The sequence below is a fragment of the Nyctibius grandis genome, chromosome 6 (genome assembly GCF_013368605.1).
Source record: "Nyctibius grandis isolate bNycGra1 chromosome 6, bNycGra1.pri, whole genome shotgun sequence".
Classification (NCBI taxonomy): domain Eukaryota; kingdom Metazoa; phylum Chordata; class Aves; order Nyctibiiformes; family Nyctibiidae; genus Nyctibius; species Nyctibius grandis.
In genome coordinates, this window is record NC_090663.1 from 32,475,664 (window position 1) to 32,499,508 (window position 23,845).

A 23,845-nucleotide genomic window follows, 5' to 3' on the forward strand; every position below is an offset into this window, starting at 1 on the left:
AGCGAAACGAAAAGCGCCCTCTCTCTCTCTCGCTCTCTCACACACACAGAGACACCCCCCTCCTCCCCCCCGCGCTGTTCTGGGCGCCAGCTGCAGGCACAGAGCACAGCGACCGCCCCTGCTGCATCCCCCGGGCCCTTTCGATCCCCCCGGGATTACCCGCTCCCCGGCTGGGCGGGCCCCGCTTCTCCCGAGCGCGGGAAGAGGAAGAGGAAATGTCGCCGCGCTGCCGCCCCCAGGCCCCGGCCCGCCCCGCTTCGCCTTCCGCGCCGGTGCCGCGGGCGGTGGCGGGGCCGTGACCGGGCCATGCCGGCGGTGCTGGCCGCTGCCTGGGCCCTGCTGGCCGCCGCCTTCCTGGCGGTGCTGCTGCTGGTGGGGCGGGCCCCGGCGCGGCGGCCCTGCGGCGGCGGCGTCGTCTCCGGCCTCATCCAGGATCTGATCCGCTACGGGAAGACCAAGGGCGGCTGCGGGCAGCGGCCGGCCTGGCTGCGCCTCCTCCAGGTGCCCAAGAGGTGAGGGGGCGGCTGGGAGGGCTGCGGGTGCCTGCCGCCACCTCCGTGCCTTATGCCACGGTAGCGTAGGGATAACTGTGTGTGCGTTTCAATTAATTCAACTGAAGAGAAATAAGAAAATGAATAGCACATGCAAATAGCGTTGCGTATTTTTACAGAGTTGGGCTCGATTTTTTTTGCAGAAGTGTCATTGTGTTCTTACAGATGGGGAGCCGAGGAGCATAGAGACTGCAATCGTATGGAGTCCGTATGTCCCAAATTGGAAAAAAAAAGCCTAATCCCCCTAATCCCAGTCCCGTGCAGTACCTGCAAAACAAACCTTCCTGCAAGACTCAGGTCAGGGCCCTGGGAATAGGGATTCCTGAGTGTAACTGTGACTATAAAAATATTCTGCAAGTTTACTGTCTTAAACCGATTCTCAGTCTTCATGTTCTTCCTTCAAGGTTTCTTTTTAAAATGTAACTTGGGATACTAATAACAGCATGTTAACATAATGATCTGGATCCTGTGTGAACAGTTTCTAATAAGGCAAAAGAACTGCTGTGTTATCCAAACACATCTCTTAATAGATGTTTAATAGGATGAAAGAGGGAAAAGAGGAGGGAAAAAACATTTACAGCTTTCTATACATTACTGAGATTTCATTGTTTTTGATCAGCTGAGATTCATGACTAGAACTAGACTTTGACTTAAACATAGGCGTGACAGGATCTTGCAAGGCCAGCAGGACAGGACTGGGAGGCTACTTAACCCAAAGATCTGATTGCCCCTAATGTAACGATCTTGTTATCACTGACGCATTTTATATACATAGCAGTCAAACCAAATGTTAAAAAATAGTTTTGTGACACAGCATGTTATTCATGGAAAGGTCGTCATGTGGTATCTTGGTTATCAGGCTTCTGGTTACAGAAAACACCCAGGGATGTGTTTAAGCTCTGCAGTACACTCGGTGAAAATAAGGGCTTGTAAAGGTTTTGTCTTAATTGCAGTGTACTGCGAAGTGACACATTCTTGAGGTAGGTTCTTGTTTCACAGAATCACAGAATCACAGAATGTTAGGGATTGGAAGGGACCTCGAAAGATCATCTAGTCCAATCCCCCTGCCGGAGCAGGATTACCTAGACCATATCACACAGGAACGCGTCCAGGCGGGTTTTGAATGTCTCCAGAGAAGGAGACTCCACAACCTCTCTGGGCAGCCTGTTCCAGTATTTGGTCACCCTCACCGTAAAGAAGTTATTCCTCATATTTATGTGGAACCTCCTGTGTTCCAGCTTGCACCCATTGCCCCTTGTCCTGTCAAGGGATGTCACTGAGAAGAGCCTGGCTCCATGCTCATGACACTTGCCCTTCACATATTTATAAACATTAATGAGGTCACCCCTCAGTCTCCTCCAAGCTAAAGAGACTCAGCTCCCTCAGCCTCTCCTCATAAGGGAGATGTTCCACCCCCTTAATCATCTTCGTGGCTCTGCGCTGGACTCTCTCTAGCAGTTCCCTGTCCTTCTTGACCTGAGGGGCCCAGAACTGGACACAATATTCCAGATGCGGCCTCACCACGGCAGAGTAGAGGGGGAGGAGAACCTCTCTTGACCTGCTAACCACACCCCTTCTAATACACCCCAGGATGCCATTGGCCTTCTTGGCCACAAGGGCACACTGCTGGCTCATGGTCATCCTGCTGTCCACTAGGACCCCCAGGTCCCTTTCCCCTACGCTGCTCTCCAACAGGTCTGCCCCCAACTTGTACTGGTACATGGGGTTGTTCTTGCCCAGATGCAGGACTCTACACTTGCCCCTGTTATATTTCATTAAATTTCTCCCCGCCCAACTCTCCAGCCTGTCCAGGTCCCTCTGAATGGCTGCGCAGCCTTCCGGTGTGTCAGCCACTCCTCCCAGTTTGGTGTCATCAGTGAACTTGCTGACAGTGCACTCTATTCCCTCATCCAAGTCATTAATGAATATATTGAATAGAACTGGTCCCAGTACTGATCCTTGAGGGACTCCGCTAGACACAGGCCTCCAACTGGACTCTGTCCCATTGACCACCACTCTCCGGCTTCTTTCCTTCAGCCAGTTCACAATCCACCTCACTACCCGATCATCCAGACCACACTTCCTCAGTTTAGCTGCGAGGATGCTGTGGGAGACTGTGTCAAACGCATTACTGAAATCGAGATAGACCACATCCACAGCTTTACCATCATCTATCCACCGGGTTACATCCTCATAAAAGGCTATCAAGTTGGTTAAGCATGACTTCCCCTTGGTGAAGCCATGTTGAGTGCCCCTAATGATCCCCCTATCCTTGATGTGCCTAGAGACAGCACCAAGAACAAGTTGTTCCATCACCTTTCCGGGGATGGAGGTGAGGCTGACCGGTCTATAGTTACCCGGGTCCTCCTTCTTGCCCTTTTTGAAGACTGGAGTGACATTCGCTTTCCTCCAGTCCTCAGGCACCTCTCCCGTTGCCCACGACTTAGCAAAGATGATGGAGAGTGGCCTAGCAATGACTTCCGCCAGCTCCCTCAGCACCCGCGGGTGCATCCCATCAGGGCCCATGGATTTATGGACGTCCAGGTTGCTTAATTGGTCCCTGACCCAGCCCTCATCTACCAAGACAGATTCCTCCTCTATCCTGACTTCTTCTGGGGCCTCAGGGGTCCGGGGCTCCTCAGGACAGCCTCCAGCAGTATAGACAGAGGCAAAGAAGGCATTCAGTAACTCTGCCGCCTTTTTATCCTCTGTCTCCAGGGCCCCCACCTCATTCATCAGTGGGCCTACATTGCCTCTAGTGTTGGTTTTACCTGCAATGTATTTGAAGAAGCCCTTTTTTGAGAAGCCTTGTTTGAGTTGACCTTTCTCCAACAGAAGTTTCCCACCATTCCATCTTAGGGAAGATGGTGTCTGAAGAACGTGCCTTTTCAGGGAAGTGGTCTTGAGCTCTCAACACCTACAAAGTGATTCTCTTACTTGAGTAGTGAACCTAAACCCCTGCTAGCTGAAAGAACAGCGAAGGTCCTGAAGGTAGCTGTTGAGGCATTTTCTGTTTCCATTCATCTGCATCTTGTTTCCAAACAAGAATTTGGAAATATTTCCACTAGCCTGGGCTTGTTTTTAACTTTGCCATTCCATCTTGTCAAATGTTACGATTCATTCTGGGTTGGTTTGGCAAATACTGAACATTCCCCTCCTTGAGGGATGATACATGTACTTGCTGCAGTGCTGGATCGCTCTGTAGGTCAGATACATCCCCAGCGTAACTGGGATTGCTGAAAGCTCACAGAGCATGTCTCTGCTAAACTGGCAGGGCTTGTTTGTGTGCTGGTAGCAAAAAGCAACGCATATGGAGAAAGTTCTCTGGCGAGTGATGAGACAGAAGTCTACTGAGTAACAGGACAGCAGGGAAAGAGCTTGAAACTTGGAGGTGGTGATGAGTTTTTATCAATATACAAGTTCTGCGTGTCTTCCAAACAGAAAATGAGGGAGAGGGGCTAAATTTTACTTCTGCAGTTGCAAATCGGCAGAGCAAATGTTGCTGTCTTTGCTTGATAGGAGAAAAAAACGAGGAGGAGAAGTGATCGTGTGAAGGGGCTACCAACTGTTAATGGGCAAGGTGCTCTGGAGTGTGCAGGGATGCTCACTACTTCTGTGGTTCTGACTTGGCCTCTGTATTGCTGTTGAGAGTTACCTGAGCTGCTTTGGGAGGGAGTAACCTGTGCTGCTTTGGGAGGGAGTAACTTTATTTGGTTTCACTGAGCAAAGGTGTTGTACCCCTACACTCCCCCAAAAGAAAAGTTTCCATGTTCCAAAGAAATGGAGTCTTCTCTGACTATACAGTTATATCCTAGTTTTGTACCAATAGTTACATTGTCAAGATAAGGCCATCAGCGTCTTCCCATGGTACATATTTCATCTCTTTGCAGGTGTTTCCAGAGGTTCTGATTTTTACTCATAGCCTGAAGGACTTTTAGTTTTAAAAGTGAAAGGAAATACTGGATCACGTAGTTTGAGCTGGGTATCGTAGGCTGTTTAACTCCATGCAGTTACCTGTTTTGACTGTTGTCACGGTTTAAAGCTGGGCCGGCTATTAAACCTGCGGCAGATGCTCTCTGTTATTCCCCCCACCCCTCCCCCCAAAGGGAAAGGGAAAGGGAAAAGGGAGAGAGACTTCCGGGTTGGAAAGTTAAAACAGTTTTAATAAACTATAATAATGGAAAAGAGTATAATAATAATAATAGAAATAATCAAATATATACAAATATATATACAAAACCGAGATTGAGCTCCCCTGAAGTCAGCCACGTCCCCACCGGCACTGCAGGGCAGGCTCCGGGAAGGCCCAGGCTGGGCCTAGCGACGGTCGAGAGCTGGATTCAGGGATGCACGGATCGGGATCGGGGGCAGCAGGAAAACAGACGGAGTCCTCCTTGGACACCGGCCATAGCAGAAAGAGAGCGAGACCCTCGTGATCCCCCCGCTTTATACCGAGAATGACGTGTATGGGATGGAATACCCTCGTTGGTCAATTTTGGGTCACCTGCCCTGTCTGCTCCCCCCTGCAGCTGCGACCCCCCTTCGGCTCTTCACTCGTAAGCAGTGAGGAATTCAGCAGTGACCTTGGTTTCTCTAAGACTAAGTACAGCAAGAGCCTTACTGCACAACATCCCTACCGGTGCCTCAGCGATAACTACAAACTTCGAGCGTTATCAGTCCTGGAAGCAGACACTGTCTGCAAAACATGCAGTTAGTTTCAGAAAGTGCAGCTACTTAGAGGAGACTTAGCTGAAAGTAAAAATCACTGAAAGGAAAATCGGCCTGGTTTAGGCCAAACCAGGACATTCCACCCCTTATTCCATACCATTCACGTCATACTCAGATCACCACTAACTTTTCATTTTAAAATATATACAGATAACATTAGTTTATGATTCATCTCTATACAAAAAAAAAAAGTTCATCAAGTTGATTTAGTTCAGGATTGTGGGTTTCCATCTGGCTAAGAGTTTCCCAGGGTAGGAGAGATGGTATGAGCTTTGTCACAGTTCGTGCCCACAGGTTGCAGGTTAAAGACGTCAGTCTCAAGGAGGTTACTGGACACCACTTGCAGCTAGCTCCATTCCCATCACCACTGCTTCAACCTGAAAGACACTTATGAACACTGTTAGTATTATGCAGCAATTAACATCATGCAGTTCAGAATTAAGTATTCTCACCCAAGATCAGATCACCTTCAGGGACACATCGGACTCCACCATCCTGCAGCATCACCCACCAAGTACATCCAGGTCCTTGAGCAAAAGCAATCCCATGAATGGGTTTACCTTTGCCTGTAGCAGGAAGAACCCAGACAGTTTTTCCCAACAAATTCCTTTCATGCACCACAGGGACTTTATCCCCTTCTACTGTATGTAAAAGATCTGACTGAGCAGGGCCAGCTCGGTTGATAGATCCTCTGGTGTTAACTAGCCAGGTAGCTTGTGCCAAATGCTTATCCCAGTTTTTAAAGGTTCCACCCCCCATTGCTTTTAGGGTAGTTTTTAACAGCCCATTATACCGTTCAACTTTCCCAGATGCTGGTGCATGATAGGGGATGTGATATACCCTTTCAATGCCATGCTCTTTGGCCCAGTTATCTATGAGACTGTTTTTGAAATGAGTTCCATTGTCCGACTCAGTTCTCTCTGGTGTGCCATGTCGCCACAAGATTTGCTTTTCAAGGCCCAGAATAGTGTTCCAGGCAGTGGCATGGGGCACAGTGTATGTTTCCAGCCATCCGGTGGTCGCCTCCACCATGGTAAGCACATAACGTTTACCCTGGCAGGTTTGAGGGAGTGTGATGTAGTCAATTTGCCAGGCCTCCCCATATTTATATTTCAACCACTGCCCCCCATACCACAAAGGTTTTAACCGTTTGGCTTGCTTAATTGCGGCTCATGTTTCACAATCATGGATAACCTGTGTAATAGAGTCCATGGTTAAGTCCACCCCTCAGTCACGAGCCCATCTGTATGTTGCATCTCTCCCTTGATGACCTGAAGTGTCATGAGCCCACCGAGCTAAAAATAGTTCACCTTTGTGTTCCCAGTCCAAATCTATTTGGAACACTTTAGCAGCCTGATCTGCTTGTTGGTTGTTTCGATGTTCCTCAGTTGCCCGACTTTTAGGTACGTGAGCATCTACATGACGTACCTTCACGACTAGTTTCTCTAGCCGAGCAGCAATATCTTGCCACAGTTCAGCAGCCCAAATAGGTTTACCTTTACGCTGCCAGTTGCTTCGCTTCCACTGCTTTAACCACCCCCACAAGGCATTTGCCGCCATCCATGAGTCAGTATAAAGATACAGCCTTGGCCACTTTTCTCGTTCAGCAATGTCTAAAGCCAGCTGGATGGCTTTTACCTCTGCGAATTGACTTGATTCACCTTGTCCTTCTGTGGCTTCTGTGACTCGTCGTATAGGACTCCATACAGCAGCTTTCCACTTCCGATGCTTTCCTACAAGACGGCAGGATCCATCGGTGAACAGGACATACTGCTTCTCATCCTCTGGTAGTTCATTATATGGTGGGGCTTCTTCAGCACGTGTCACCTCCTTTTCTGGTGGCATTCCGAAGTCTTTGCCTTCTGGCCAGTCCATAATCACTTCTAAGATTCCTGGGCGATTAGGGTTTCCTATTCGAGCCCTCTGTGTAATTAATGCAATCCATTTACTCCATGTAGCATCAGTTGCATGATGGGTAGTAGGAACCTTACCCTAGGTTCCAGCCTAGTACTGGTAATCGGGGTGCCAGGAGAAGCTGTGCCTCAGTACCAGTTACCTCTGAGGCAGCTCTAACTCCTTCATATGCTGCCAGTATCTCTTTTTCAGTTGGAGTGTAATTGGCCTCGGAGCCCTTGTATCCTCGACTCCAAAATCCTAGGGGTCGACCTCGAGTCTCCCCTGGCACTTTCTGCCAGAGGCTCCAGGTAGGACCATTGTCCCCAGCTGCGGTGTAGAGCACATTTTTAACATCTTGTCCCATACGGACTGGTCCAAGGGCTACTGCATGCCCAATCTCTTGTTTAATCTGTTCAAAAGCCTGTTGTTGTTCAGGACCCCACTGAAAATCATTTTTCTTTCTGGTCACTTGATAAAGAGGGCGTACTATCTGGCTGTAATCTGGAATATGCATTCTCCAGAAACCCACAACGCCTAAGAAGGCTTGTGTTTCCTTTTTGTTAGTTGGTGCGGACATAGCTGTTATTTTGTTGATCACCTCTGTCGGGATCTGGCGATGCCCATCTTGCCGTTTAATCCCTAAAAACTGGATCTCCCGGGCAGGCCCCTTGACCTTGCCTCTTTTTATGGCAAAACCAGCTTTCAGAAGAATTTGGATGATTTTCTCCTCTTTGTCAAAAACTTCTGCTGCTGTATGACCCCATACAATGATGTCATCAATATATTGCAAATGTTCTGGAGCTCCACCCTTTTCTAGTGCAGTCTGGATCAGTCCGTGGCAAATAGTAGGACTGTTTTTCCACCCCTGGGGCAGTCGATTCCAGGTGTATTGGATACCTCTCCAGGTAAAAGCAAACTGTGGCCTGCACTTTGGTGCCAAGGGAATAGAGAAAAATGCATTAGCAATGTCTATAGTGGCGTACCACTTGTCTGCCCTTGACTCCAGTTCGTATTGAAGTTCTAGCATGTCTGGCACGGCAGCACTCAGCGGTGGTGTAACTTCATTTAGGCCACGATAGTCCACAGTTAATCTCCATTCTCCGTTAGGCTTTTGCACTGGCCATATAGGGCTATTAAAGGGTGAGCGAGTCTTGCTAATCACTCCTTGATTTTCTAATTGTCTAATCAGTTTATGAATGGGGATCAGGGAGTCTCGATTGGTGCGATATTGTCGTCGGTGCACCGTGGCAGTAGCAATTGGCACCTGTTGTTCTTCAACTTTCAGCAACCCCACAACAGACGGATCCTCTGAGAGGCCCGGCAAGGTAGACAGCTGTTTAATGTCCTCAGTCTCTACAGCTGCTACACCAAAGGCCCATCTATATCCTTTTGGGTCCTTAAAATACCCTTTCTTAAGGTAGTCTATGCCAAGGATGCATGGAGCATCTGGACCAGTCACAATGGGGTGCTTTTTCTACTCATTTTCAGTTAGGCTCACTTCAGCCTCCAATACAGATAACTCTTGAGATCCCCCTGTTATTCCCGAAATACTGTGTCACGGTTTAAAGCTGGGCCAGCTATTAAACCTGTGGCAGATGCCCTCTGTTATCCCCCCCCCTCCCCCCAAAGGGAAAGGGAAAGGGAAAAGGGAGAGAGGCTTCCGGGTTGGAAAGTTAAAACAGTTTTAATAAACTATAATAATGAAAAAAAAAAATATAATAATAATAATAGAAATAATCAAATATATACAAATATATATACAAAACCAAGATTGAGCTCCCCTGAAGTCAGCCACGTCACCACCGGCACTGCAGGGCAGGCTCCGGGAAGGCCCAGGCTGGGCCTAGCAACGGTCGAGAGCTGTATTCAGGGACGCACGGATCGGGATCGGGGGCAGCAGGAAAACAGACGGAGTCCTCCTTGGACACCGGCCATAGCAGAAAAGGGCGCGACCCTCGTGATCCCCCCCCTTTATACCGAGAATGACGTGTGTGGGATGGAATACCCTCGTTGGTCAATTTTGGGTCACCTGCCCTGTCTGCTCCCCACTGCAGCTGCAACCCCCCTTCGGCTCTTCACTTGTAAGCAGTGAGGAATTCATCAGTGACCTTGGTTTCTCTAAGAATAAGTACAGCAAGAGCCTTACTGCACAACATCCCTACCGGTGCCTCAGCGATAACTACAAACTTCGGGCGTTATCAGTCTTGGAGGCAGACACTGTCTGCAAACATGCAGTTACTTAGAGGAGACTTAGCTGAAAGCAAAAATCACTGAAAGGAAAATCGGCCTGGTTTAGGCCAAACCAGGACATTCCACCCCTTATTCCATACCATTCACGTCATACTCAGATCACCACTAACTTTTCATTTTAAAATATATACAGATAACATTAGTTTATGATTCATCTCTATACAGAAGAAAAAAGTTCATCAAGTTCATTTAGTTCAGGATTGTGGGTTTCCATCTGGCTAGGAGTCTCCCAGGGTAGGAGAGATGGTATGAGCTTTGTCACAGTTCGTGCCCACAGGTTGCAGGTTAAAGACGTCAGTCTCGAGGAGGTTACTGGACGCCACTTGCAGCTAGCTCCGGTCTCATCACCACTGCTTCAACCTGAAAGACACTTATGAACACTGTTAGTATTATGCAGCAATTAACATCATGCAGTTCAGAATTAAGTATTCTCACCCAAGATCAGATCACCTTCAGGGACACATCGGACTCCACCATCCTGCAGCATCACCCACCAAGTACATCCAGGTCCTTGAGCAAAAGCAATCCCATGAATGGGTTTACCTTTGCCCGTAGCAGGAAGAACCCAGACAGTTTTTCCCAACAGATTCCTTTCATGCACCACAGGGACTTTATCCCCTTCTACTGTATGTAAAAGGTCTGACTGAGCAGGGCCAGCTCGGTTGATGGATCCTCTGGTGTTGACTAGCCAGGTAGCTTGTGCCAAATGCTTATCCCAGTTTTTAAAGGTTCCACCCCCCATTGCTTTCAGGGTAGTTTTTAACAGCCCATTATATCGTTCAACTTTCCCAGATGCTGGTGCATGATAGGGGATGTGATATACCCATTCGATGCCATGCTCTTTGGCCCAGTTATCTATGAGACTGTATTTGAAATGAGTACCATTGTCCGACTCAATTCTCTCTGGTGTGCCATGTCGCCACAAAATTTGCTTTTCAAGGCCCAGAATAGTGTTCCGGGCAGTGGCATGGGGCACAGAGTATGTTTCCAGCCATCCGGTGGTCGCCTCCACCATGGTAAGCACATAACGTTTACCCTGGCGGGTTTGAGGGAGTGTGATGTAGTCAATTTGCCAGGCCTCCCCATATTTATATTTCAACCACCGTCCCCCATACCACAAAGGTTTTAACCGTTTGGCTTGCTTAATTGCGGCGCATGTTTCACAATCATGGATAACCTGTGCAATAGAGTCCATAGTTAAGTCCACCCCTCGGTCACGAGCCCATCTGTATGTTGCGTCTCTCCCTTGATGACCTGAAGTGTCATGAGCCCACCGAGCTAAAAATAGTTCACCTTTATGTTCCCAGTCCAAATTTATTTGGAACACTTTAGCAGCCTGATCTGCTTGTTGGTTGTTTTGATGTTCCTCAGTTGCCCGACTTTTAGGTACGTGAGCATCTACATGACGTACCTTCACGACTAGTTTCTCTAGCCGAGCAGCAATATCTTGCCACAGTTCAACAGCCCAAATAGGTTTACCTTTACGCTGCCAGTTGCTTTGCTTCCACTGTTTTAACCACCCCCACAAGGCATTTGCCACCATCCATGAGTCAGTATAAAGATACAGCCTTGGCCACTTTTCTCGTTCAGCAATGTCTAAAGCCAGCTGGATGGCTTTTACCTCTGCGAATTGACTTGATCCACCTTGTCCTTCTGTGGCTTCTGTGATTCGTCGTATGGGACTCCATACAGCAGCTTTCCACTTCCGATGCTTTCCTACAAGACGGCAGGATCCATCGGTGAACAGGACATACTGCTTCTCATCCTCTGGTAGTTCATTATATGGTGGGGCTTCTTCAGCACGTGTCACCTCCTTTTCTGGTGGCATTCCGAAGTCTTTGCCTTCTGGCCAGTCCATAATCACTTCTAAGATTCCTGGGCGATTAGGGTTTCCTATTCGAGCCCTCTGTGTAATTAATGCAATCCATTTACTCCATGTAGCATCAGTTGCATGATGAGTAGTAGGAACCTTACCCTTGAACATCCAGCCTAGTACTGGTAATTGGGGTGCCAGGAGAAGCTGTGCTTCAGTACCAATTACCTCTGAGGCAGCTCTAACTCCTTCATATGCTGCCAGTATCTCTTTTTCAGTTGGGGTGTAATTGGCCTCAGAGCCCTTGTATCCTCGACTCCAAAATCCTAGGGGTCGACCTCGAGTCTCCCCTGGCACTTTCTGCCAGAGGCTCCAGGTAGGACCATTGTCCCCAGCTGCGGTGTAGAGCACATTTTTAACATCTTGTCCCATACGGACTGGTCCAAGGGCTACTGCATGCACAATTTCTTGTTTAATCTGTTCAAAAGCCTGTTGTTGTTCAGGACCCCACTGAAAATCATTTTTCTTTCTGGTCACCTGATAAAGAGGGCGTACAATCTGGCTGTAATCTGGAATATGCATTCTCCAGAAACCCACAACGCCTAAGAAGGCTTGTGTTTCCTTTTTGTTAGTTGGTGCGGACATAGCTGTTATTTTGTTGATCACCTCTATCGGGATCTGGCGACGCCCATCTTGCCATTTAATCCCTAAAAACTGGATCTCCCGGGCAGGCCCCTTGACCTTGCCTCTTTTTATGGCAAAACTAGCTTGCAGGAGAATTTGGATGATTTTCTCCCCTTTGTCAAAAACTTCTGCTGCTGTATCACCCCACACAATGATGTCATCAATATATTGCAAATGTTCTGGAGCTCCACCCTTTTCTAGTGCAGTCTGTCTGGATCAGTCCATGGCAAATAGTAGGACTGTGTTTCCACCCCTGGGGCAGTCGATTCCAGGTGTACTGGATACCTCTCCAGGTAAAAGCAAACTGTGGCCTGCACTTTAGTGCCAAGGGAATAGAGAAAAATGCATTAGCAATGTCTATAGTGGCGTACCACTTGGCTGCCTTTGACTCCAGTTCGTATTGAAGTTCTAGCATGTCTGGCACAGCAGTACTCAGAGGTGGTGTAACTTCATTTAGGCCACGATAGTCCACAGTTAATCTCCATTCTCCATTAGACTTTTGCACTGGCCATATAGGACTATTAAAGGGTGAGCGAGTCTTGCTAATCACTCCTTGATTTTCTAATTGTCTAATCAGTTTATGAATGGGGATCAGGGAGTCTCGATTGGTGCGATATTGTCGTCGGTGCACCGTGGCAGTAGCAATTGGCACCTGTTGTTCTTCAACCTTCAGCAACCCCACAACAGAAGGATCCTCTGAGAGGCCAGGCAAGGTAGACAGCTGTTTAATGTCCTCAGTCTCTACAGCTGCTACACCAAAGGCCCATCTATATACTTTTGGGTCCTTAAAATACCCTTTCTTAAGGTAGTCTATGCCAAGGATGCACGGAGCATCTGGACCAGTCACAATGGGGTGCTTTTTCCATTCATTTTCAGTTAGGCTCACTTCGGCCTCCAATACAGATAACTCTTGAGATCCCCCTGTTATTCCCGAGATACTGACAGATTCTGTCCCTTTATGATTCGATGGCATGAGGGTGCACTGTGCACCAGTGTCTACCAGGGCTCGATACTTTTGTGGTTCTAATGTGCCAGGCCATCGAATCCACACAGTCCAATAAACTCGGTTGTCCCTCTCCTCCTCCTGGCTGGAGGCAGGGCCCCTCTAATTAAAGACTGGATTCGTGCAGCTCACGGGGACTGGACCTTCATTTCCCCTATTCACTCTTGGAAAAAAAGGATTTGAGGCCCATCTACCCTGACTGGGGTCCTGCTCATTGGTAACTGGAGCAGCCATCCTCCTAGGAAAATTCTCACTGGTATTTCTGTTAGCTTGCAACTCACGTACTCGCGCCTGTAGGGTACTGGTAGGTTGTCCATGCCATCTGTTCATGTCCTCCCCATAATCACGCAGGATAAACCACAGGATACCTCGTGACGTGTCCCGTTTCCTTTGAGCTGGTCCAGTAGGAGGGCGTTTCCTCCTAAAGGCTGCAACACGGGCCTGTGTAGGTAGAGAGTCAAGTTTATTCTCGATCCTGGACAGTTTGTCTGACAGTTGTTTAAATGAGTCCTTGTCTTCCTTAGTCACTTTTCCCACAGCCGAGACACGGGCCTGCAGTGGGGAAGAAATACTATCTTCATACTGTCGCATATAGTTAGCCATTTCGCCCACACTAGGTCGTGCCATAGGATCTTCTCCCCAGACTAATATTGACAATGTATGGGCATGTGTTGGTGGAGCACTCTTCACAACCTTCCGGAACATGGATCGGTTGCATTCCACTTCATCAGGATTTACAGGATCTACAATGTCCTGAGGGTGTTTATAAATGATCTCTTGCACAGCCAGTTCTCTAAGGTAGTTAATACCTTTTTCTATAGTGGTCCATTTGCTTAGGTGGCTCATAACATCATCTTTATAGGGATACCTGCTCTTTACAGCTGACAAGAGTCGCCTCCAGAGGCTGATAGTGTTCGACCTTCTTGGAAGCATCTTATCAATACCACCATCTCTGGACAGGGATCCCAACTGTCTGGCTTCTCTGCCATCCAATTCTATGCTATCTGCCCCATTATCCCAGCATCGGAGCAACCAGGTAATAATTGGCTCACCATCATAACGACTAAAATCTTTTCTTATATTTCGCAGTTCTTTCAGGGATAAGGAGTGGTAGGTTATCTCTACGTCCGAGTCCGAGTCCTCCTGTGATTGTTCTGCTTTAGAAGGACCTTTCTTGTGTGATGGGTCTGCTTTAAAAAGACTATCAAGGAAACCCCCATCTGTGTCAGGCCCTGACTCTGACTGAGAAGGGCCCTCACCTGGGTCCTGTGCTGGCTCTGCCTTAGAAGGCTCTGAGTCATCATCCTTCACTTTACTAGCTGATTTCTTTCGGTGTTTTCTCCTGGTTACAGGGGCAGCATGATACCTACCACTGTTGCTGCACCTATATTTAATCTTATCCCACATCAGAAACACGTTCAGGACAACCGAAAATAAAAGCATGCCACCTAGACAGCACCATCCTAATTTCGCAAAATCTAGTGGAATCACCTTGGCAGAAAAGGAGAAGGTACTATTTCCCAAAGTAAAATTGGAAGTATAATCATTAACAGAATCAGCTAAAGGACTCCCAGAGTGCGCAGATAAAATCTCTGCTACCGAGGTCAGAGCAGTAACAACCCAGTTTATCACGACATAAATCCGTACGAAACGCCATAACAAAACAATGCATGTTGACCAGTACCCAGCAATGATAAACTGCACATAAACACTAACAAACAACGGCAAGTAAGGTATTATTACACTTAACTCTGTAAAAGGCTTAATAAAGAGACGAGATAGCACAGCGATCAAAAATGACAGTACCATCTTCGCTATCTGTTTTAATTTCCAACCCCTCGTAAATCTCAAAGGAAGAACTCCGATACTCTCTCAGCTGAGCTCTCCGGGTCTCCTCCCACTGGAGCTGGGATTCGACTTATCAGAGCAACCTGTCGGAGCTTCTCTCGTGCCCCACGTTGGGCGCCAATAAATCTGTCACGGTTTAAAGCTGGGCCAGCTATTAAACCTGTGGCAGATGCCCTCTGTTATCCCCCCCCCTCCCCCCAAAGGGAAAGGGAAAGGGAAAAGGGAGAGAGGCTTCCGGGTTGGAAAGTTAAAACAGTTTTAATAAACTATAATAATGAAAAAAAAAAATATAATAATAATAATAGAAATAATCAAATATATACAAATATATATACAAAACCAAGATTGAGCTCCCCTGAAGTCAGCCACGTCACCACCGGCACTGCAGGGCAGGCTCCGGGAAGGCCCAGGCTGGGCCTAGCAACGGTCGAGAGCTGTATTCAGGGACGCACGGATCGGGATCGGGGGCAGCAGGAAAACAGACGGAGTCCTCCTTGGACACCGGCCATAGCAGAAAAGGGCGCGACCCTCGTGATCCCCCCCCTTTATACCGAGAATGACGTGTGTGGAATGGAATACCCTCGTTGGTCAATTTTGGGTCACCTGCCCTGTCTGCTCCCCACTGCAGCTGCAACCCCCCTTTGGCTCTTCACTTGTAAGCAGTGAGGAATTCAGCAGTGACCTTGGTTTCTCTAAGAATAAGTACAGCAAGAGCCTTACTGCACAACATCCCTACCGGTGCCTCAGCGATAACTACAAACTTCGGGCGTTATCAGTCTTGGAGGCAGACACTGTCTGCAAACATGCAGTTACTTAGAGGAGACTTAGCTGAAAGCAAAAATCACTGAAAGGAAAATCGGCCTGGTTTAGGCCAAACCAGGACATACTGACAGATTCTGTCCCTTTATGATTCGATGGCATGAGGGTGCACTGTGCACCACTGTCTACCAGGGCTCGATACTTTTGTGGTTCTAATGTGCCAGGCCATCGAATCCACACAGTCCAATAAACTCGGTTGTCCCTCTCTTCCTCCTGGCTGGAGGCAGGGCCCCTCTAATTAAAGACTGGATTCGTGCAGCTCACGGGGATTGGACCTTCATTTCCCCTGTTCATATTTGGGAAATAGGGACCTGAGGCCCATCTACCGTGACTAGAGTCCTGCTCACTGGTAACTGGAGCAGCCATCCTCCTAGGAAAATTCTCTCTGGTATTTCTGTTAGCTTGCAACTCACGTACTCGCGCCTGTAGGGTACTGGTAGGTTGTCCATGCCATCTGTTCATGTCCTTCCCATAATCACGCAGGGTAAACCACAGGATACCTCGTGACGTGTTCCGTTTCCTTTGAGCCGGTCCTGTAGGAGGGCGTTTCCTCCTAAAGGCTGCAACGCGGGCCTGTGTAGGTAGAGAGTCAAGTTTATTCTCGATCCTGGACAGTTTGTCTGACAGTTGTTTAAATGAGTCCTTGTCTTCCTTAGTCACTTTTCCCACAGCCGAGACACGGGCCTGCAGTGGGGAAGAAATACTATCTTCATACTGTCGCATATAGTTAGCCATTTTGCCCACACTAGGTCGTGCCATAGGATCTTCTCCCCAGACTAATATTGACAATGTATGGGTATGTGTCGGTGGAGCACTCTTCACAACCTTCCGGAACATGGATCGGTTGCATTCCACTTCATCAGGATTTACAGGATCTACAATGTCCTGAGGGTGTTTATAAATGATCTCTTGCACAGCCAGTTCTCTAAGGTAGTTAATACCTTTTTCTATAGTGATCCATTTGCTTAGGTGGCTCATAACATCATCTTTGTAGGGATACCTGCTCTTTACAGCTGACAAGAGTCGCCTCCAGAGACTGATAGTGTTCGACCTTCTTGGAAGCATCTTATCAATACCACCATCTCTGGACAGGGATCCCAACTGTCTGGCTTCTCTACCATCCAATTCTATGCTATCCGCCCCATTATCCCAGCATCGGAGCAACCAGGTAATAATTGGCTCACGGTCATAACGACTAAAGTCTTTCCTTATACTTTGCAGTTCTTTCAGGGATAAGGAGTGGTAGGTTATCTCTACGTCCGAGTCCGAGTCCTCCTGTGATTGTTCTGCTTTAGAAGGACCTTTCTTGTGTGATGGGTCTGCTTTAAAAAGACTATCAAGGAAACCCCCATCTGTGTCAGGCCCTGACTCTGACTGAGAAGGGCCCTCACCTGGGTCCTGTGCTGGCTCTGCCTTAGAAGGCTCTGAGTCATCATCCTTCACTTTACTAGCTGATTTCTTTCGGTGTTTTCTCCTGGTTACAGGGGCAGCATGATACCTACCACTGTTGCTGCACCTATATTTAATCTTATCCCACATCAGAAACACGTTCAGGACAACCGAAAATAAAAGCATGCCACCTAGACAGCACCATCCTAATTTCGCAAAATCTAGTGGAATCACCTTGGCAGAAAAGGAGAAGGTACTATTTCCCAAAGTAAAATTGGAAGTATAATCATTAACAGAATCAGCTAAAGGACTCCCAGAGTGCGCAGATAAAATCTCTGCTACCGAGGTCAGAGCAGTAACAGCCCAGTTTATCACGACATAAATCCGTACGAAACGCCATAACAAAACAATGCATGTTGACCAGTACCCAGCAATGATAAACTGCACATAAACACTAACAAACAACGGCAAGTAAGGTATTATTACACTTAACTCTGTAAAAGGCTTAATAAAGAGACGAGATAGCACAGCGTTCAAAAATGACAGTACCATCTTCGCTATCTGTTTTCATTTCCAACCCCTCGTAAATCTCAAAGGAAGAACTCTGATACTCTCTCAGCTGAGCTCTCCAGGTCTCCTCCCACTGGAGCTGGGATTCGACTTATCAGAGCAACCTGTCAGAGCTTCTCTCGTGCCCCACGTTGGGCGCCAATAAATCTGTCACGGTTTAAAGCTGGGCCGGCTATTAAACCTGTGGCAGATGCTCTCTGTTATACCCCCCCCCTCCCTGCTCCTCCCCCCAAAGGGCAAAGGGAAAGGGAAAGGGAAAAGGGAGAGAGACTTCCAGGTTGGAAAGTTAAAACAGTTTTAATAAACTATAATAATGGAAAAGAGTATAATAATAATAATAGAAATAATCAAATATATACAAATATATATACAAAACCGAGATTGAGCTCCCCTGAAGTCAGCCACGTCCCCACCGGCACTGCAGGGCAGGCTCCGGGAAGGCCCAGGCTGGGCCTAGCGACGGTCGAGAGCTGGATTCAGGGATGCACGGATCGGGATCGGGGGCAGCAGGAAAACAGACGGAGTCCTCCTTGGACACCGGCCATAGCAGAAAGAGAGCGAGACCCTCGTGATCCCCCCGCTTTATACTGAGAATGACGTGTGTGGGATGGAATACCCTCGCTGGTCAATTTTGGGTCACCTGCCCTGTCTGCTCCCTCCTGCAGCTGCGACCCCCCTTCGGCTCTTCACTCGTAAGCAGTGAGGAATTCAGCAGTGACCTTGGTTTCTCTAAGACTAAGTACAGCAAGAGCCTTACTGCACAACATCCCTACCGGTGCCTCAGCGATAACTACAAACTTCGAGCGTTATCAGTCCTGGAAGCAGACACTGTCTGCAAAACATGCAGTTAGTTTCAGAAAGTGCAGCTACTTAGAGGAGACTTAGCTGAAAGTAAAAATCACTGAAAGGAAAATCGGCCTGGTTTAGGCCAAACCAGGACAACTGTAATGTCTTGCATTTCAGTAATGCATAATGTGTTTTTACAAGTGCATTATGGGGTTGGGAGATTCTTTGTTTTCTTCAGAAAAACATGCAGTGATACTGGTGATACACCAGTGAAACACCAGTGATATTGGCGGTCTCCTTTTTTTCTATATGATTCTTGTAGACCTCGAATTTGCAGAGGGACAAGATATTTTAGTGTACAGCTGAGTAATTACTTCTGGGTGCCTTTTACCGTCCGCATTTGTCGTTTAAGAACTTTAACACATCATGTAATGCATCCACTAGAACTGAGGAAAGTGGAGGTGCTGCTAGGCACAACAGCCTGGAAATGCCCAGAAAATTAATTTGGGTGTGCTTTCAGTGGTGTAAATTATAAAGAAAAAGTTGTGCGCGTCATGATTAGTTGTAAGCATTGAGGAATACCTTTGCAATGTGTTCTACATTTTCTCCTCTTCAGTGCAGCTCCGGTTAGTAAGGTAAGCTAAGTTAGAGGTTGTTACAGGCAGCATTTTGCTGAGGGAAGAAGGCGCTAGGGTTATTTCTGCTTGGTACCACAGGAGTCCCAAGTTCTCTACTTACTGATGTGGGCACCAAAAGGGAATGTACTCACCATCAAGCAAGCATGTCCTGCAGCTACTTTTCCAACTGAGGAATGAGGAGACCATTAATGAAGACCCTTTTTGTTCCTACAGGTGGTTTACTCACTTTTATGTGGTTTCTGTGCTCTGGAATGGCTTTCTGCTGATCTGGCTTTTCCGAGCTGAGTTCCTCAGAGGGTCGCTCCCATCATGGATTCAGCACATGCACCATGCTCTTGGCAGAGATCTTCAGAGTGAGGACACAGGCAAGTATTCCAGCTATTATGAAGCAGCCATATAAATATTAGAAAGCTTCAGTGCCATCCTGTGCTGAATTTCTATTCTTCAGGTGCTCCTTCATCAGCTAGGCTCCAAGTGACTTCCCTGGAATACCAAGTCCCTTTGTCATTATTCAAGGTAGAAATCATTCTAATTTATGGATATGATGGCTTTCAGCAGTCCTTTTAGCAGAAAGAGCCATTAGCACCTCTAGCAGTAATCTTGCTGTGGTCAGCAGTGCCCCATGTGTACCAATGTCTTCCCCAGTGTTCAGTTAATTTAAAATGAGAGTAAGATTTTGCTGTGGGGAGGGGAAAAATAGCCTTTTTGAAGCACTATCAGGGTTAAAGTGTTCCTGTCTGTCTCAAAGTTGCTTTTTTTTTATCTGCAAGCAGATAGTGAGCACTTTTCTGCACTCCTGGTTCTCCTGCTGCTTTGGCTGCATAGCTGTCGAAGACTTGCAGAATGCCTCTGGACCAGCGTGTTTTCCAATGGCGTCATTCATATCGTGCAGTATTGCTTTGGACTTGCTTACTACATTGCTGTTGGCTCAACTGTGCTATGTCAAGTGCCTGCTAGCGTCAGGAATGGTAAGTACCTGCTTCGTTATTACCCAAGACGCATTTTTGCTCTCGTTTGTTTCCATTGTGGCAAATGGTTCACTCGGTTTCATAGAGGGCCGCTTGTGTGAGAAGCGCATTAACTGGTGAGACATAAAAATACTTACTGGCATAGTTCAAAGTAACTACATTTCAGTATATCACATAATCAACCAGCATTATACATACACACAGACACTGACCCACGCTTTCATGTTAACCACCGCTGTTATTTCCTGAAAGACATCTCACAGATTCTTTCAGGAGCGTTACCAATCAGTTTTGCATTGAGATACATATGCTTTATGAAGGACAGTAATAGGTACCAGTTCTCAAATGCCACTATGCACCTTCAGTTCTCAAACTGGAGTTGGATTTTTTGTTGTAGGCTTTCCTGTAAGGTGAGTCTGCAAGGCTGCCTTGGCCACCTCCTTTGTTCTCCACTGAGAACTTGCCACTGCTCTGCCTTGCATCAGTCAGTCTCTTGTTTTCCTCCATACTGTAATGTCTCCCTTAACACAGAGAAATTTGAATTATATGACTTGCTTCTGCCAACACATTCCACTGAGTCTCACAACTGAGCTGCTGTTCCCCTGCACAGATGAACCATGAGCTGGTTGTAGCACTTCTCCCATGACTAATTTTTGTAAGGTGGTCATTACCAAGTATGTAACTTCAGTGAAATTTTTAACCACTTCCAACCGCATCAGCTCTAGTTTAATCCAGTGATTTTTTTTAAAAAGAACCTTCAGATCTCCTATGTGTAGATAAAGGTTCTTTCTTTCTGGACCTGTCTTCTACTTTTCACGTCTTGTAGATTCTTAGAGATGGTGTATTGTACAAACACTGGAAATCATCCTTAATACAGTTAACATTTTTTTGAAGGCCTGAATGGTTCACGCTGTGCATGTGTGTGTGTAGGCGTGTGTACGTATGTATCTCACTCGCTGTGAAAAAGACAGACAACTGTGTACTTATATGTTGACCTGAGGCATGACATCTTTAATTTGGATGGTAAGAATTACCCCCGGTTTTTAATATTGAGGTCTTAGACTATCAATTATGTATCGGTTGTACATCATGTTTTACCTCAAGCTACTGGATTAAAAACTAGATATTTTTAGTATAGAGCGGTTAAGGGAAATGAACTACCAGCTGAGCACTTAAATGATGCAGGATTTAAAAGCGTCTTTCAAGGGATTAGAGGCTCACTACTAGAATTTTGTAAGACAGTAACATTTAAAAACTGTATAAAATGTTTTGGGATGACACTTGGGAAGATATTTCCTGGCCATCTATTAATGACACATATTTCATTCAGGAAAAGAGCTTTCTGTGCACATCTGCTGGTATCACGTTGTAGGAGTTACGATGTACATTTGGGCCTCTCTTCACCAACACAGATGTCTTGTGATTCTAGCTAATCTTAGAAAAAGTAAATCAGGTAAGATGTTTCATTTCTGCCAAGCATTTATTTAGGTAATTTTTTCCTGGTTGTTTCAATAGGCTTCTGTAGCTTCCAATACCTTAAAACATGATTATTTTTCCATTCCTGTAGTGTGGTGCTCTCATTCTGAAAGTGAGACTTTCACTAGACTAAATGAGGCTGTTTGGAAAAGAGACTGGATGGCTGAATAGAGGGGGTGTGTGTCTGTATATATCATTTTATAGAACTTAAAATGAAGGTCTAGCTTCTAGAATCCTAAGGACAGACACATGCTAATGCTTAGGACTTGTACCACTCCTCCGGGACCTCACTTCTGTCTGCATATGGGCTAAAAATAGGTTTCCTTACTCTCTGTGTGCGCAAACAGCCGGAGGTGGCATCTTATTTCGTTAAGAAGTGCAAAGCTGCCAGATCAGATGGAGGTGGATGATGATGATAACTTTAATGAGCATGTTATTCTGTAATTGTGAGTAGAAGAGAAAAGTTTGTTTAATGCATGTTGTTCTCAATTAATTTCTTTCTCTTTGCTTGCAGGAAAGGTCGTAAGTCTGAGCCACAGTGTACCTTTTGGAGACTGGTTTGAGAGAGTTTCTTGCCCTCATTATTTTGCAGATCTCCTCATATATGTATCTATGGCCATCACGCTTGGATTTCACAATGTGACGTGGTGGTGTGTAGTGATGTATGTTCTTTTTAACCAGGCACTGGCTGCTGTTCTGTGTCATGAGTTCTATCAGGAAAACTTTAGGTCATACCCAAAGCATCGAAAAGCATTTATACCATTTGTTTTTTAGAATATTTCTTCTAAAGTATAACTGGGAAACGTTTTCTATAAGGGAATGAGAGATTTACGGTTTGTTAAAGCCAAGGTAAAATCGGACATTTTCCCTAATTCTAGTTTAAAAGCTCATAATTTTAATGGTAATCTTATCTGTGTTACCAATTTATGCGGGGAAATATAAGGTCTCTGCATGTCATACAAGCTAAAAAAAGGTCTACTGAAGACCTTAATTCAAACTGAAGAGATGCTAATTGGCTCTTTTCTGTTTTATAATTACATCTAATGCATAAACCACTTGCTGTTGTGCAGCAAGCCCAAATGCATGTACGTGAAAACTGTGTAGTGAAAAGAGGGTGCAAGGAATCATTTCATCTACTGTTATTTCATGCCTTGTCTAATATTTAAGCATATTTTTTCCTAGTCTCTTTTGTTTGAATGACTTCAGAGGGAGGCAAATTTTGTATTGTCTTTCTGTGCATCCCTGTTGATAATTAAAACCAGCCACTGCTTTATAACTGCAAGCACAAAAACCAGTGGAGAAAGCTGCAGTGGAGGAATGACTCATGCTCAGCAGTGGAGATAAACAGACCCATTCTCTGCGTTATCTCTTCTGCACCAACGTGTGTTCATTCATTGAGGAAAACTCCTTGTTTATCCCTAAACTGGGAAAATCATAGAAGGTTCTTTGTCTAGAGAGACAGTAGAAGAGAATTTGCAGAAAATTAATGTTCTTGGTTACAGTTCTGTCGTCCTTGTAGTGGGTTATTGGAATCCCTCGTGTGTTGGAGGGGGCAGTTATGCAGGATGACTGCAACCACAACTACACTGGTTTTTAAACAGCCGGTGAGAGCAGACGTAATGAATTGCCGAGGCCGAGAATGCATGGAAACCAGTACCTGACAAGCATTGCAAAGAAATTCTTTACTGGGGAGATGACTTCACTCAGCACAGGGGTTTTTTGCACTTAACTATTGAATATATCAGTCCTTTTCATGATACTGGAGTGAATGATCAGTTTGCACGATGTATGCTGGTGTTCCGGCATGTTTTCTACTTACATGTGTATATTATTTTGTATATTAAAAGAATTTTTATATACTGAAGTATATCTTATTATTTATCTAATTAAAACAGTTTATTACACCTGCTGTAAATATTTCAATTTTGTATAATTTTTCAAAATTGAGCTACGTCTTTGCCAAACGTGAGCAATTACCTCGCACAAAATGTTGTGCCTCTCCCGGCTCTCGCAACCCTCTCTCCGTCCACACTTCCATAGCTTTAGTCCACCGCGGAACATCAACAACCTGCCTTGGCACCACATCTTTCCCTATTATTATTTTTTTTTTTTAGTGATGGAGCTTGTCTCCGAGCATCTCCCGTTTTACTGGCGTTCTTGGGCCTGTTGACTAGTTTAATTGCTTCTCAGGGAGCACATTCGTGTCCTTGCCCCGGGGAGAGCACCGGGGTGCGCGGCCCTCCTCGGGTCACGCATACCCAAAGCGCTGCTTTGCACTTGGGCTTTTCAAAACCTGGCTGTGCCCACGCCGTTTCCGTGCAATTATTTTGTGCTTTTCCCGCAGCCCTTTCGCTTTCCCTCCCTCCGCCCCCTTTCCCTGCCCGTAGGCAGCTCCGAACGGAGGAGGGACGCGCCTCGACTCGCCC

General features: G+C 46.4%; 1 protein-coding gene across 1 annotated transcript; it reads left to right on the plus strand.

Annotated features, from left to right (window-relative positions):
- The first annotated feature begins 240 nt into the window (after positions 1 to 240).
- SRD5A3 (steroid 5 alpha-reductase 3) lies at positions 241 to 23,283 on the plus strand. Its single transcript, XM_068403476.1, has 5 exons — positions 241 to 512; positions 19,189 to 19,340; positions 19,749 to 19,943; positions 21,274 to 21,396; positions 21,934 to 23,283. The coding sequence occupies exons 1-5, from the start codon at positions 307 to 309 to the stop codon at positions 22,191 to 22,193; spliced, it is 936 nt and encodes a 311-aa protein (XP_068259577.1). The 5' UTR covers positions 241 to 306; the 3' UTR covers positions 22,194 to 23,283.
- Positions 23,284 to 23,845: the final 562 nt, after the last annotated feature.